The sequence below is a fragment of the Pseudonaja textilis genome, chromosome 12, assembly GCF_049901715.1.
Source record: "Pseudonaja textilis isolate UNSWEBS1 chromosome 12, rPseTex1.2, whole genome shotgun sequence".
NCBI lineage: Eukaryota > Metazoa > Chordata > Lepidosauria > Squamata > Elapidae > Pseudonaja > Pseudonaja textilis.
The window spans coordinates 16,823,945-16,837,817 of NC_142001.1; the positions used below are offsets into that span (position 1 = coordinate 16,823,945).

A 13,873-nucleotide genomic window follows, 5' to 3' on the forward strand; every position below is an offset into this window, starting at 1 on the left:
GAACTTGCCCCACTCATCCCACGCACCTCGCCTGGCCACTGGGCTGCTTCTTTCCACTTCTTTCTTCTTCTGCTTTTGGCTGCATGCAAGGAAAGCGGCAAAAGTATTTCTTTCTCTCCCCCAAACTCCGCCAGAAATGAGTCTTGGGGACCCTGCAAGGCCTCCTGCTCCAAGAGGCTGCGCCGGTGCAACAAGTCTCACAAAGATTCATTTCTGGCAGAGTTTGGGGGAGAGAAAGAAAGACTTCTGCTGCTTCTGCTGCTTTCCTTGCATGCAGCCAAAAGTCTCTCTCTCTCTCTCTCCCACTGAGAATGGAGCTGGAGATGGTATCCTGTGATCCCAAATAAAGAATGATCTATCGGTAGGGAAATGGGGTGAGAAATTTTCCTGTAGATTTTTGGGGGGATTTTCCCAGAGTCTCTGGTCTGTGGGATTTAAAATGATGAGTTTGGTGGTCCCTGAGGTCCAAAAGGTTGGCGACCCTTGTTCTAGTCCAACCTCCCTGCCGAAGTCAGGAGACCTAATTGCAATGAAGACAAATAGATGTCCTATCTTTTCTTGAAGGCCTACAACTATGGAACATCCACCGCTTTTGAAGGCAAGCCGTTCCACTGATTAATTCTTCTCCCTGTCAGGAAGTTTCTTCTTCCTTCTCAGTTGGATCTCTCTTTAAGGAGCTTCCACTCTTTCCTTCTTATTCCACCCTCAGGTGATTTGGAGAATCAACTCTAGACCTATCAATTCTATTCTCCTTGGATTTAGCCAACCAGGCACGACCAGATTGACATCCAACAGAAGAACAGAATTGGAAGGGATCTTGCTCAAGTAGGAGATACTCTATGCTTGTCCAACCTCTTCTTGAAAACCTCTAGTCATGGAGCACCCAGGCAAGCTGTCCCCACTGGTTCATTCTTCTCACCATCAAAAAAATTCGCCTTCCTTCTAGGTTGGATCTCTCTTTCCGGAGCTTCCACTCTTCCTGTCCTGCCCTCATGTGATTTGGAGAACTTGCTTGTGGTCTACTTGGATTCTGGAAGATAATGCTAGGCCAACAGTAGTTAAAATGGCCAAACTGCTGCTGGCCAATCCAGCTGTGCCTTTCTGTTGCAATTTTGGTTGTTACTTGCAAATTCATGTCCAATCCATCGTGACTCCAAGGACAATGTTCCTCCAGGCCTTCCTGTCCTTCACCATCTTCTGAGTCCATTTAAGCTCACGCCACTGCTTCAGTGACTCCATCCAGCCACCTCCTTCTCTGTCGTCCCCTTCTTCTTCTTTTGCCCTCAATTGTTCCCAGCATTCGGCTCTTCTCCAGTGAGTCCTTCCTTCTCATGAGGTGGCCAAAGTCTTTGAGTTCCATCTTCAGGATCTGGCCTTCTAAAGAGCAGCCAGGGTTGATCTCCTCTAGGACTGACCGGTTGGATGGCCCTGCAGTCCAAGGGGCTTGCAGGAGTCTTCTCTTCCAGCACCAGAGTTCAAAGGCCTCCATTCTTTGGCGCTCAGCCTTCCTTACGGTCCAACTTTCACAGCCTTACATTGCAACTGGGAAAACCACAGCCTTGACTCTACGCATTTTTGTTGGTAGGGTGGTGCCTCTGCTTTTTATTATTGTTGCAATTATTAATGTCTTTATTGTTCTTCACTCTTCCCATGGACCTCAGTTCTTTCTTGCAAGGGCCTCTAAGAATTTGGATGAGGAAAACTTGATTTTTTCTCTATTCACTGAATTTTAGATTTTTACGGCAAGCACTAACTGTATTTTTGAACGGAGATAGCAGCAACCACACGCAAACAGGAAACCTCACTCAGAGGAAGTGAGTGTCATGCTTGCTCTACTCATCACTGCAAGCTTCAGAAGCTTCCACGCATCCTTCACCTGCCCCTCGCCAGATGTGTGGATGTTAATACCCCACCCCCAGATTTCCTAGTCTGCACAGATACGGTGGAGGTGGCAAACCCAACGTGTTTGTGAGGTTTCAGGTTTGGGGACGGTTGAGAGACAGGATCCCTTTACTCAGAAGTTACTAACAGGTGAAGCATTCACTGAAAAAAAAAACACCTCAACATTTTTGGGTGCACCGCTTAAAACGAACCCTTTGCTTTTTCACTCTTCAAGGGGTGATTTTGGAATCGCCTGCGTTTTCTGTGCGTGGACAAAAACCCAGTTTATTTGGCGGTCCTCTGAAGATTGAAAATGTAGAGAGGGGCTAATTACCGCAGCAGGAACCTTTGCAATTGGACTGCTATAATTGGATATATATTTTCCAGTAAATGCACCTTACAGCCAGGTTCCTGGCTAGCAGGGAAAACCATACCAGGTCTTCCTTTTCTTTTCCCCTATCAGTTACTTCATTACTGCTGCAGTTCTTTTTGTTGTTGTTTTGGTTTGGTTTTGGTTTGGTTTGGTTTTCCCTGCAGAATTGAATGATGAACTTTTGGCAGACAGAAAGGGAAGGAATTAGACATTGGTCATTGGGAGATCCACTACTCTAAAGCAAGGCTGCTCAACTCTGGTGACTGAAGATAGGTGGAATTCAGTTGCCAGAATTCTCCAGGTGGCTGGCTGGAGAATTCTGGGAGTTAAAGTCCACCCATTAAAAAAAAAAAACTTGCCAAGTTTCAAAAAACAGTGCTGATTCATTCTGAATTTCCTGTGCACCAGTTTTAACCTAGTAGCAGCCTCCGTGTCAACTTGTAAAACATTCCTACATTTGTTTCCAAGTTGGCATAAGAAAGAAGGGTGAGCCTTCGTGACCTCCCAAACAAAACATGGAAAAATCAATATACAATATTTAAAAAAAAAACAGGAAAAGAGAAAATGCCATTTAAATATGGGCCAAAATGTATAGAGGTAGATGCAGAAAAATACCTTTTATTAGCACGCACATTGCACAATTACAGGGATTATTGGGTCCCTTTTCGAAAACATATGAAAGAAGGCTGAATATTATTGGTTATAGAACCTCAGAAGTGTTATAGAGCGATGATGAAGAAAGCAGTGTAAACAAGATGTATGTATTTCTGATACATTTACATGACTCATCTTTTATTCTACTCTTTTTATTCTGTCTTTTTTTAGTATGTAGTATTTACAGTTGTAAAAATAATCTTTCATAAAATTACGATAAAAAGAAAAAAAAGGGGTGGGGTGAGGAAGGACTGGAGAAATGAACTTAGAAGTCAGCACTTTCCAACTTTATCTTAAAAAAGATTGACACTAAGCTACTGGAGCTTTTTGCCCGAGAAAAACTTCAATTGGAGAACGTGATGGATGACACCTAATGCTTAATTGGAGAAACTGATTTATGGCACACCCAGGGGAGAGTCGGGAAGCAGAGTGACGGGTGACTGTAATTATATAGGCCAGAATCGGCTTCATACAGGTCATGCCGGTATGTCGCTCCTAATGAATTCTTCAAAGTTTTTTTTAAGTTTGGCTCGAGGCTCAGGATTTAATTAGGGCGATCTCTGGAATCCTGACACTCCGCACTTAATTTGTGAATCTCTTTCATAGGGCAGCAGAATTTGGGAGGGGGAGCTGATCAAACTTTCCCATGGCAAGAAGCGCACCCCTTTCTTTCTTTGATGCTTGAGGCAATGTTTTGTTCATAGCCGCTGCGTCGCATTTGTGATTTATGAATGCAGAAGAGCACAATAAGGGAATGAAATGGGTATCCTTGCTACCAATGGCTTAGCTCGTTCGCATTTCCGATATGGTCCTTTCACAGAATTGAAAAAAAAAATGTCAGGCTGCTCTTTTAGCCTGGCTTGATCCTAACTCCCAACTTTGACCCATAAAATGGCAAACTCCTTTTCAATCCTGCAGTCCAGTTTGATGGGCAGAAACCTGATGGTTGGACGGATTTTTCTAAGGATAGAAGTTGTTAACAGTTGGAAGGGACCTTGTAGCTCATCTAGTCCAACCCCCCCAGCCAAGCGAGAGACCCTACACCATTTCTGACAAATGGCAGAAATCTCTTCTGGAAAGTCTCAAGTGAGGGCAACTCCTGTTCCATGGGTTGATTGTTCTCACTGTCAGAAAGTTTCTCCTTATTTCCAGGGTAAATCTCTCCTTGTTCAGTTTCCATCCATTATTCCTCGTCTGGCCTTTAGGAGCCTTGGAGAATAGCTTGACCTCTTCCTCCTCCCTGGGGCAGCCCCTCAAATATTGGAAGATGCTCTCCTGTCTCCCCTGGTCCTTCTCTTCCCTAGACTAGCCAGGCCCAGTTCTGCAACCGTCCATCGTATGTTTTAGCCTCCAGTCCCCTCATCACCCTGGTTGCTCTTCTCTGCACTCTTTCTAGAGTCTCCACATCTTTTTTATTGTGTGGTGACCAAAACTGGATGCAGTACTCTAGGGGTGGTCTTACTAACGCTTTATTGAGTGGTATTAGTACCTCCCTTGATCGTGATTGTATCCCTCTGTTAATGCAACTAACAACTAATGTTGAAAGATGTGCTTGCAAGGGGGTGGTCCCTCAATTATGGTCTAAAAAATCCCCTCAAGACGGCCATGACAGCAGGATGAAAGCACGGCTTTTGATGTGTGAAAAAGGCAATGCACATAAAAACCAGGCAGAGCTTTGATTGCATCATTTATAACCATGCCCTGTGGACACACCTATGCTGAAGATCGGTATCTCCATAAGAATTCCTGTTCTTGGGAATCTTCTCTCCTTCCAGGTCCTAGGAGGAAGTTAGGTTTTGGAGCCTACTGACGTTGGCCAATTGAGCATGGCAAGAAAGTTACCAGATGTTGCTCCAGGTCGGTTCGTTTTTAAATGGTGTGATGCTATCGCACTTGTGGTGTGTTTCTCAACTCTGGTTCCTGCTCCTGCCTCCCAAGGCAACTTTCCCATAGCTTTTCTACTCTGTTCTTCTGCCAGAGCATAAAATAATTCCAGTAGGGACATGTTCAGCCTGTATGTGTAATTTAGGAAGAGTAAAAGAGGCCAGCAACATGTGCTTGGAAGTTGTTCTGATCAAGGCTTATTGAGACACTAACAAATACACGTTAGTCCCAAAAGCCATTTTTCTTTAATTCAGTGGCTGTGAATTTTAGTCATTCCCAGCCCGTAATGCGTCTCAAGCCGTTTGTAAATAGTCCCAAGGAAGTCTGCCAAAGTCCTTCAGGATAAGTCTGATAAGCACCCACCTTTATCTTCCTTGAAATGCTGCCAATGAGCAAATTTCCAATTAGTTATACCAGGCCAACAGCAGCACAAATTAAACACAGAGCTTTAAGGTTTAATCTGAACAGAGCAAACAAAACTGCTTCCTACAAACGCTCCTATCCCTTTGCTCCTCCTTTATTTCTTATGGGAGGGCCAATCTCCTCCAAGCCTTCCTCCTGAGTCGCCCCTTTTGTCTTAACTGTTCTTGCCTTCCAGCAGCTCTGTGCATGTGCGCACTGAGAACAGGCTCCCCTTGTTCCTCTGCCTTGCCGCTGTCAGATTCTGAAGGCTCCAGAGTCAGCACATAACTCCCAGATGGCCCTGGTCCCATCTCTGCAACGGACGCAGGACCCTCGTCCGAGTCCTTCCAGATTCCCAGACTGTCCTATTTTCCTCCCCACTGTCCATCTCTGCTGCCGTCTCTGCAGGCTGCTGGCAGACCACAACAGAAGGAGCCAACATCTACCCCAAACCCCCAAATCTGGACTATATTTAAAAGTCTATCCCAAAAGTTAAGCGTTTGCAAGTTAATATTAACATGCGTCCTTTTGTAACCGTCTTAGGGTGAAGGTTGCCGAACCGTTCCTCTTTCTGGCCATGTCGGATTCGATAGCTTGCCTGACCAGCTGGTTAACAAATCAGTTAACCAAGGCTTCTGTTTCAACATCCTCTGTGTGGGTGAGTAATACTTTCATTTTCTGTTCTTCTCTCTTCCTCCCAGTCTTCTCAGGCCCACCATTTCCATTTTGGGGAAATTCCGTGCTCAGCGTGAATTCCTCTGCAGCTCCCAGTAGATAAGCAGGGCTGATCCTTTGATCTACCTTGGACACGTGTTTGGCCTACCAGATCCTGTCCTACCAGATCGTTAAAATTCACTGCATGGAATGGACAGGAGAAGAAGGAACAGGCTCTCATAGGGTTGGCCAAAAAAAGAGAGCAAAAATGACAAAGAGGCAGAGATAGAACGTGTCTAGCTCTGATGGCAACTTCTACTATTGCCTTGTTCTTGTTTTGTTATTCAAGTTGCTAAGTTGTATCTGACTCTTTGTGACCCCCAGGGACCATAGCCCAGCTCCCCTGTTCTCCAAGGTCTCCCAGACTTTGCCCAAATTCATGTTCGTTTCATCGATGTCCATTACTCTAGTAGGGTTCATATTAAGTGAAGAGCTAAAGAATTGTGGGGTCCTTGGTGCTCTCTGAGCTTGGTTGCTTTCTCGCAGATGTTTCATGACCCAACTAAGCAACATCATCAGGAGAGAGGGGTGTGTAGAGGGAAGGAGAAGAACTGTGGGGGCTCACTGTGCTTGGTTGCTTTCTTACAGATGTTTCATTACCCAACTAGATAACAACATCAGCGCTAGAAAGGAGTAAGGACTTTCTCTCTGTTTGTATTCTTGTAGCTTACCCTGTCACTGTTGGTGGAAATGATCTTGCTGGTCCCTTAATTAGACTGTTTACTGTTTGACTGAGTTGATAGTTCTTTGATTTGAGTAAGATAAACAATTCAGTAAGTTATACCCGGTGGTGGATTCCAAAAATTTTAATATTGGTTCTGTGGGCATGGTGTGGCTTGGTGGGCATGGCAGTGGAAAGATACTGTAAAATCCCCATTCCCTCCCCACCTTGCTAACCTGCTTTCCAGCTCCGTTCTCCTTTGCAGGGCAACCAAAGAAGACCCAGCCAATCAGCTGGGACTTGGGAGGCGGAGAATAGATGGGAGCGGGGCCAGTCAGAGGTGGTATTGGCCAGTTCTCCAAACTATTCAAAATTTCTGCTACCGGTTCTCCAGAACTGGTCCAAACCGGCTGAATACCACCTCTGGTTATGTCCACAGGTGTAGTGCCACTTTAATGGAGATGAAGACACTAAACTAAACTTCCCATTAAACAAATTGTGAATTCTGCCTGGGTTCCTTCTGTAAAGTTGATGTAAATGATGAAATTGTCTTCCTATTGATTGAGTTGTTCACATAAACATTGTGTTCATTTCCCTGATCGTATTGTCACTCTTGTGTAGGATATTTTGAAAGAGAACAAACGGTCGTTGGCGACTGACTTTTAGTTATGACTGATACACCGCCGCCGGTGCATTTAAGTGGCATTTCACTGTAGATTGAGAGTTATGCCCTTGCAGGAAATTTAATAAAAAAAGAAAGAAATTGTCCATGTGGATAGTGCTATATTAAGAACGAAGAGAACTCGTCATCGCTCTCAAAATATTAACTCGGTCTTATGAATCATCTATTTATAAGAATATCCACACAAACCTCCGCACTTTTAATATTCATGTTTTACATTTATTATTTGCGCATTCCAACCACTTGGCCTTTATTATTGTTATAACGAAACCGCAGGCCTGAAATGGAGGCTAGAGCTACATATTGCAGGTGAAAGAATCAGAATGAGGGCCAACGAGCCGAGCAGCGGAGAAGATGAGAGACAACACAATACGGAGTTTGAAACAGCACTGAAGGAACCCAGTTTTCCATTTCCATTTCGCCACGAAGCTGATGAATGCAGAAGAAGACCAGGCAGAGCTGGGGATGGAGTTAAGCATGTCATCAGCGTAGAGTCGTTACATTCCCACAAACGGTCCAAATCCAATCCAACTTGAATTCTGTTGACCGGCGTCTGTTTACTGTTGAACTTTAGTTGTCAATAAAGGAGAATATTTGTAGTGCAGGGTTGGAAAGAAGGATTCTTGATGCTCTCTGAGCTTGGTTGCTTTCTTGCAGATGTTTCTTGAGCCATCTTCTAAGTGACATCAGTGCTAGAAGAAAGTGGGGGGGGGAGGAAGAGGAGGAGGAGGAGGACTGTGTGGTCCTCGAGGTTCTCTGAATGTCTGTTTTCTTGCAGACATTTCATGACCCATGTAGATAATATCATCAGTGCTAGAAGAAAGGGGTGTGTGTGTGTGTGTAGAGAGGAGAAGCAGGAGGAGGAGGAGGAGGTGGTAGAGGACAACTGTGGGGTCCTTGGTGTTCTCTGAACTTGGTTGATTTCTTGCAGATGTTTCATGACCCAACTAGGTGACATCATCAGTGCTAGAAGAAAGTAGGGTATGTGTGGAGAGGAGCAGGAGGAGCAGGAAGAGGAGGTGGAGGACAACTGTGGGGTCCTTGATGTTCTCTGAATTTGGTTGTTTTCTTGCAGACATTTCATGACCCATCTAGGTAATTTCATCAGTGCTGGAAGAAAGTGGTGTGTGTGTAGGGAGGAGGAGCAGGAAGAGGAGGAGGAGGAGGAGGAGGAGGAGGAGGACTATGGGGTCCTTGGTGCTCTCTGAACTTTCTTGCTTTCTTGCAGACATTTCCTTGCCCAAACTTGTGATAGCATTGAAGATGTTATTTTTTGATGATGAAGATTTTTTTTTTGAATAAATCTTCTGTGCTGCAGTCTAACGGACGGACTCTTCCTGCCTGACAGGAAGATACTTTCCACACCAGTAACTTACACAATCTCCACTGCCACATCCAGCCATTGTTGACATGACCTAGTAAAGTCTGTCTGCATGCATTGAAATTTTGACACAAGAATGACTGGATGAGGCTGGAAGATGCTGGAGGTTACGTGTGTGTGTGTGTGTGTGTGTGTGTGTGTGTGTGTGTGTGTGTGTGTGTGTGTTGTGTGCAGGAATGACTTAGGAGTCTGGGCTCATTCCTTTTGCCTTGTTGAAGAAAAAAAAAATCCTTTTCAATTCTTGGGAGACGAAATTATAAAGAAGAAAAAAGAATGAATCTCCTCAGTCGGTGGAAAAATAAATAATCCTGGAATGAACAGATGGAAGTAAATTGATAGAAATCAAATAAATATGCTGTATATATTTGAGTGAGAGGCTTTTTAATGTGTTTTTTTTTTTAAGTTTTAACTGTTTTAATATTTTTAAAACTGGGAGCCTCTGAGTCTTACAGTACAACACGGGTGACAATAGAAATTGAATGAATGAATGAATGGAAATGGAATGAGTGAATAAACAAATAAATAAAGGAAATAAACAATTAATTGATTTGAATGAAATTTATCTCAGGGGCAACTTCATAAAATCTCTTTCTCCCCTCCCTCTCCCTTTCCCTCTCTCCCTCTCCTTCCCCCTTCTATTCCTCTCCCCCCCTCTCCCTCTCTCCTTCCCTCTCTCCTCCCACTCCCTCCCTCCCTCTCCCTTTCTCTCTTCCTCTCTCTCCCTCCCTCTCCCTCTCTCTCCTTTCCCTCTCTCTTCCTCTCTCCCTCCTCCCTCTTCCTGTCTCTCCCTCCCCCTCTCTCTCTCCTTCCCCTCTCTCTTCCTCTCTCCCTCCTCCCCTTCCTGTCCCTCCCTCTCCCTCTCTCTCCTTTCCCTCTCTCTTCCTCTCTCCCTCCTCCCACTTCCTGTCTCTCCCTCCCTCCCTCTCCCTCCCCCCTCCCTTTCTCTCTTCCTCTCTCTCCCTCCCTCTCCCTCTCTCTCCTTTCCTCTCTCTCTCTCTTCCTCTCTCCCTCCTCCCTCTTCCTGTCTCTCCCTCCCCCCTCTCTCTCTCTCCCCTCTCTCTTCCTCTCTCCCTCCTCCCCTTCCTGTCCCTCCCTCTCCCTCTCTCTCTCTCCTTCCCTCTCTCTTCCTCTCTCCCTCCTCCCACTTCCTGTCTCTCCCTCCCTCCCTCTCCCTCCCCTCCCCTTTCTCTCTTTCCTCTCTCTCCCTCCCTCTCCCTCTCTCTCCTTTCCTCTCTCTTCCTCTCTCCCTCCTCCCTCTTCCTGTCTCTCCCTCCCCCTCTCTCTCTCCTTCCCCTCTCTCTTCCTCTCTCCCTCCTCCCTCTTCCTGTCTCTCCCTCCCCCTCTCTCTCTCCTTCCCCTCTCTCTTCCTCTCTCCCTCCTCCCTCTTCCTGTCTCTCCCTCCCCCTCTCTCTCTCCTTCCCCTCTCTCTTCCTCTCTCCCTCCTCCCCCTTCCTGTCCCTCCCTCTCCCTCTCTCTCCTTTCCCTCTCTCTTCCTCTCTCCCTCCTCCCACTTCCTGTCTCTCCCTCCCTCCCTCTCCCTCCTTCCCCTCTCTCCCTCTCTCTCCTTCTCTCTCTCTCTCTTTCTCTCTCTTTCAGCTTCTCTCTCATTTCTTCCCCAGAAAAAAAAAGAACCCAAACTTTTTGTAAAGAACTTCACCTAACTGCTTTTATTTCAAAAAAGAGGAAACGGTGACGTCAGTTCTGGATGCCTTCTGCAATCCAATTTGACTGCTCTGGGTGGAGTTTGGGTGGAGTTCTTAATGTTCCAAAAAGAGGAATTCTTGCCTCCCATTTATTTATTATAAATAAGCAATCTTAGTTCTATTTTTTTTTTTAAAAAAAAAAATCTGATTTCTTCTATCCCGTAATTCTATGGCCTCCCTTAAACCCGCAAAAAAGCAACTTTTTAAAGTTGGATTCCGGCAAAACATGGCTCAGTTTTGGCCAGCCGTGAAGGGTGGCTCATTCAAAGTGGGTGACCTCTTCGTCAGGAAGCTCGGCCGGGTTCCATTCCAGGATGGTGTTACAACAAAGCAGAGATCTGTCTCCACTGTTTTGGTTCCAGGAAACTTTTCAATTTGGAAGTGATGACGACGGCTGTTTCCTCGGGCAAATTAATGTTTTCTGCGTCTTCCCCAGTGCCTAATTTCTAGATTGGGTTGCAGGAAATCCGTAGCTCATTAAAGAGCCGTTCCTTCTTCCTGGCCATAATCCCAGAGATGACATGTCTTGATGAGAGCAAGTTGAAATTAAAAAACGAACAAACTATATGACAAAATGCTGAACCTGTTTCCGAATTCCACCCAACTCTTCCTCTGGTTCGGACCATGAATTGTATTTGCTTTTACTGCAGAACCTCTTAGTGTTGCAACTCAAAATATTTATGTTATGCTAGCTTGATACCCGGGCTTTGCTATGAAACTATGTGGTCGGGCTTAGTTTTTGGAGAGGAAAATAAGGGGGGGAGGGAATTGTGCCTCTGCCTACCAGCATCCATCAGTATTCATCTGGCTAGCATCCTGTCAGAGTGTGAGAGAGTTGAGGGCTGTTTGGAAACTGAAGCAGTATTTGCTGTGCGAGCAAGAAGGAGACAGCAAGGAGCCTGGTCGTGGCTTAGCTTAACTGTTCTGTACTAAAGCTGCTTGCTGCTGTGAAATTAAAATTGAAACGGAAACTCCTCTCCTCTGCTTGTATTTTGCATTTTGGAAGTGATTTCTTTTCAGGTGGGAAGGGGGAGTAGAACTCCTTAGCATTAGAGTGTGTTAATAATAATATACGAAATACTCTAAATGCTCTGATGGTCATTTCAAAAAATCCTTTCTTAGTGAGCCCCTAGAAGCCAAGAGGAACCTACGTGCCAAATTTCAAGTTTGTAGGCTTTACGGTTCTGAAGATTTTGTGATGATGCATGAGTGGCATTTCGCTTTTATATATATAGATTTTTCAGAGCCTTAAAAGAAATATGCACACTCCTACATCTTTTTTTTTTAAAGCAACATTTCAGATGTCCCTTAAATGATATAATTGTAGCACTGTTGAATAGCTTTGGAGAGAAAGAAGAAAATCAAGAATGAAAATAAAGTTCTATAATCTATATTTTTCCCTCCATTTTTTTCTCCTATCATGTCGATAGAAAGCTAAAACTGGAAGAATTTTTTTTCCCTTAAGAGAAAAAAAAAACCCTCAGAATATTCTGTGGGATAGTAACTCTGGATCGCCTGATGGGTTTCCGTAAAAAGCAACAAAGAAATTCTAATTTGGGATCCACAGTGGCGCCTTGTGTAAAATGCACTACTGTGTGTGATGCAGATTTGAACGTCATCAAAATCTCTGGTGTTTTGGTTCTTTTGATACAGGGAGATTTTTTTGCAGAAAAAAATTCCCTTTGGAAAGGAAGCAAAAAAAAAATCTATTTATTTTATTTTACCAACTGGTTGTCACAACTTGTCCAATATAGTCATCTGTTCAGCATCTGAGATAATAATCTTTGCCAACCCATGCTAGCAAAACCCCCAAGATAGCCTGTTTCAAAGGATAAATTGGTAACAGAACAAGCAACTGGACAGTTTGCTGGAATCAAAGCTTCTGGGAAAGCATAGCATAGAATAGAATAACAGAATTGGAAGGGACCTTGGAGGTCTTCTAGTCCAACCCCCTGCTTAGGCAGGAAACCCTACACCACTTCAGACAAATGGTTGTCCAATCTCTTCTTAAAAACTTCCAGTGTTGGAGCATTCACAACTTCTGGAGGCAAGTTGTTCCACTGATTGATTCTTCCAACCGTCAGGCAATTTCTCCTTAGTTCTAGGTTGCTTCTCTCCTTGATTATTATCATTTATTATTTATTTTATTTGTTAAAAGTTTACAATATAACAGAAACAAGAATAAACATGTTTAAATACAAGAAATACGAACAAATAATCGGGGACAATAGGACAAGGACGGTAGGCATGATTCTGCGCTTATGCACAATTCGTTTCCACCCATTGCTTCTTGTCCTGTCTTCAGATGCTTTGGGTAAGGACAGGATTAGATTGATTAACTCTTGACATTTGTTGGGAAAAAGAGGAGGAGGAGGAGGAGGAGGAGAGTCCTTGGTGCTGCCTGAGCTTGATGGTTTTCTTGCAGATGTTTCATGACCCAGCTGCGTAACACCATCAGTCTAGAAGTGAGTGGGATGGAGGAGGGGGAAGAGGAGGAATTCTTGGTGCTCTTTGAGCTTGGTGGTTTTCTTGCAGACATTTCATGACCCAACTAGGTAACATCATCAGTGTTAAAAGTGAGGGGAGAGGCAGAGGAGGAGGAGGAGGAAGAAGAAGAAGATTAGGAGTCCTTAGTGCTCTCTGAGCTTGACGATTTTCTTGCAGGCATTCCATGACCCAACTAGGCAACATCATCAGTTCTATAACCTCACTTCCTTCTAGCACCGAAGATGTTCCCTAGTTTGGTAATGAGGTTCAGTTCCGAATCGAAGAAGCTTCTTGGATGAGAAGCCACGTGTTTTTTATAAAAAAACCCAAGGAAGTCCAGTTGCCTTTTGGGGAAAAAAAAGGGACCACCACATTCTGGATGATTGAGAATTTGCATCGGCCTTTTTCCTGAGCTCTTATTTTTTATGTCTGCACAAACACTATTGCAGCCCTTCTGTGTAAACCTGTGCCTGCCTCTTGGCTTCCTTCCACCCCTCGCCGCGGTTTCATGAATGTGGATTCTGCCTCTTCATCTGCTTTGCAGAGAGGAAAAAAATAATGTAAAAAAGGAAATTCTTCCGAAAAGCTACAGATTATCCAGATGGAGGATTATTGTATTTTTAAAAATTATTATTATATACCCGCATTTTGCCTCCCCCTGTGTTGCCTTGGCATTTTTTGCTTTTATCAATTAGATGCTTATAAGTGCCAGGTAAAAACCATTTTTAGAACCCACTGGATGGAAGGATGGCTTTTAACTGCTGAATTGCTAATAGTGGCAATCATATTGTGCATTGTTTCATGTATCAGGTTTCCAAAAGGCTTCGAGCTCACACCGGGGCTGAGAGAGGATGCTGGTGTCTTAGAACCAAATACAAAAAATAGCGTTTTCTTTTGCTAAATCCAAACTCATTTACTGCATCCCTGAGGCCAGATACAAACAAGATATCGAATAAAAGAAGCATTGAATCTCTCTCTCTCTCTCTCTCTCTCTCTCTCTGTATATATATATATATATGTGTGTGTGTGTGTGTGTGTGTGTGTGTGTGTG

At 44.3% G+C, this 13,873-nt stretch overlaps 1 protein-coding gene across 4 annotated transcripts in view; it reads left to right on the forward strand.

Annotated features, from left to right (window-relative positions):
- Positions 1-13,873, forward strand: part of SEPTIN6 (septin 6) — a 41,746-nt gene that overhangs the window by 9,110 nt on the left and 18,763 nt on the right. For all 4 annotated transcript variants that reach the window (XM_026702894.2, XM_087941144.1, XM_087941143.1 and 1 more), the window contains exon 2: positions 5,738-5,852. In XM_026702894.2, coding sequence (XP_026558679.1) covers positions 5,738-5,852 — 115 coding nt within the window. The remainder of the gene's footprint in view (positions 1-5,737; positions 5,853-13,873) is intronic.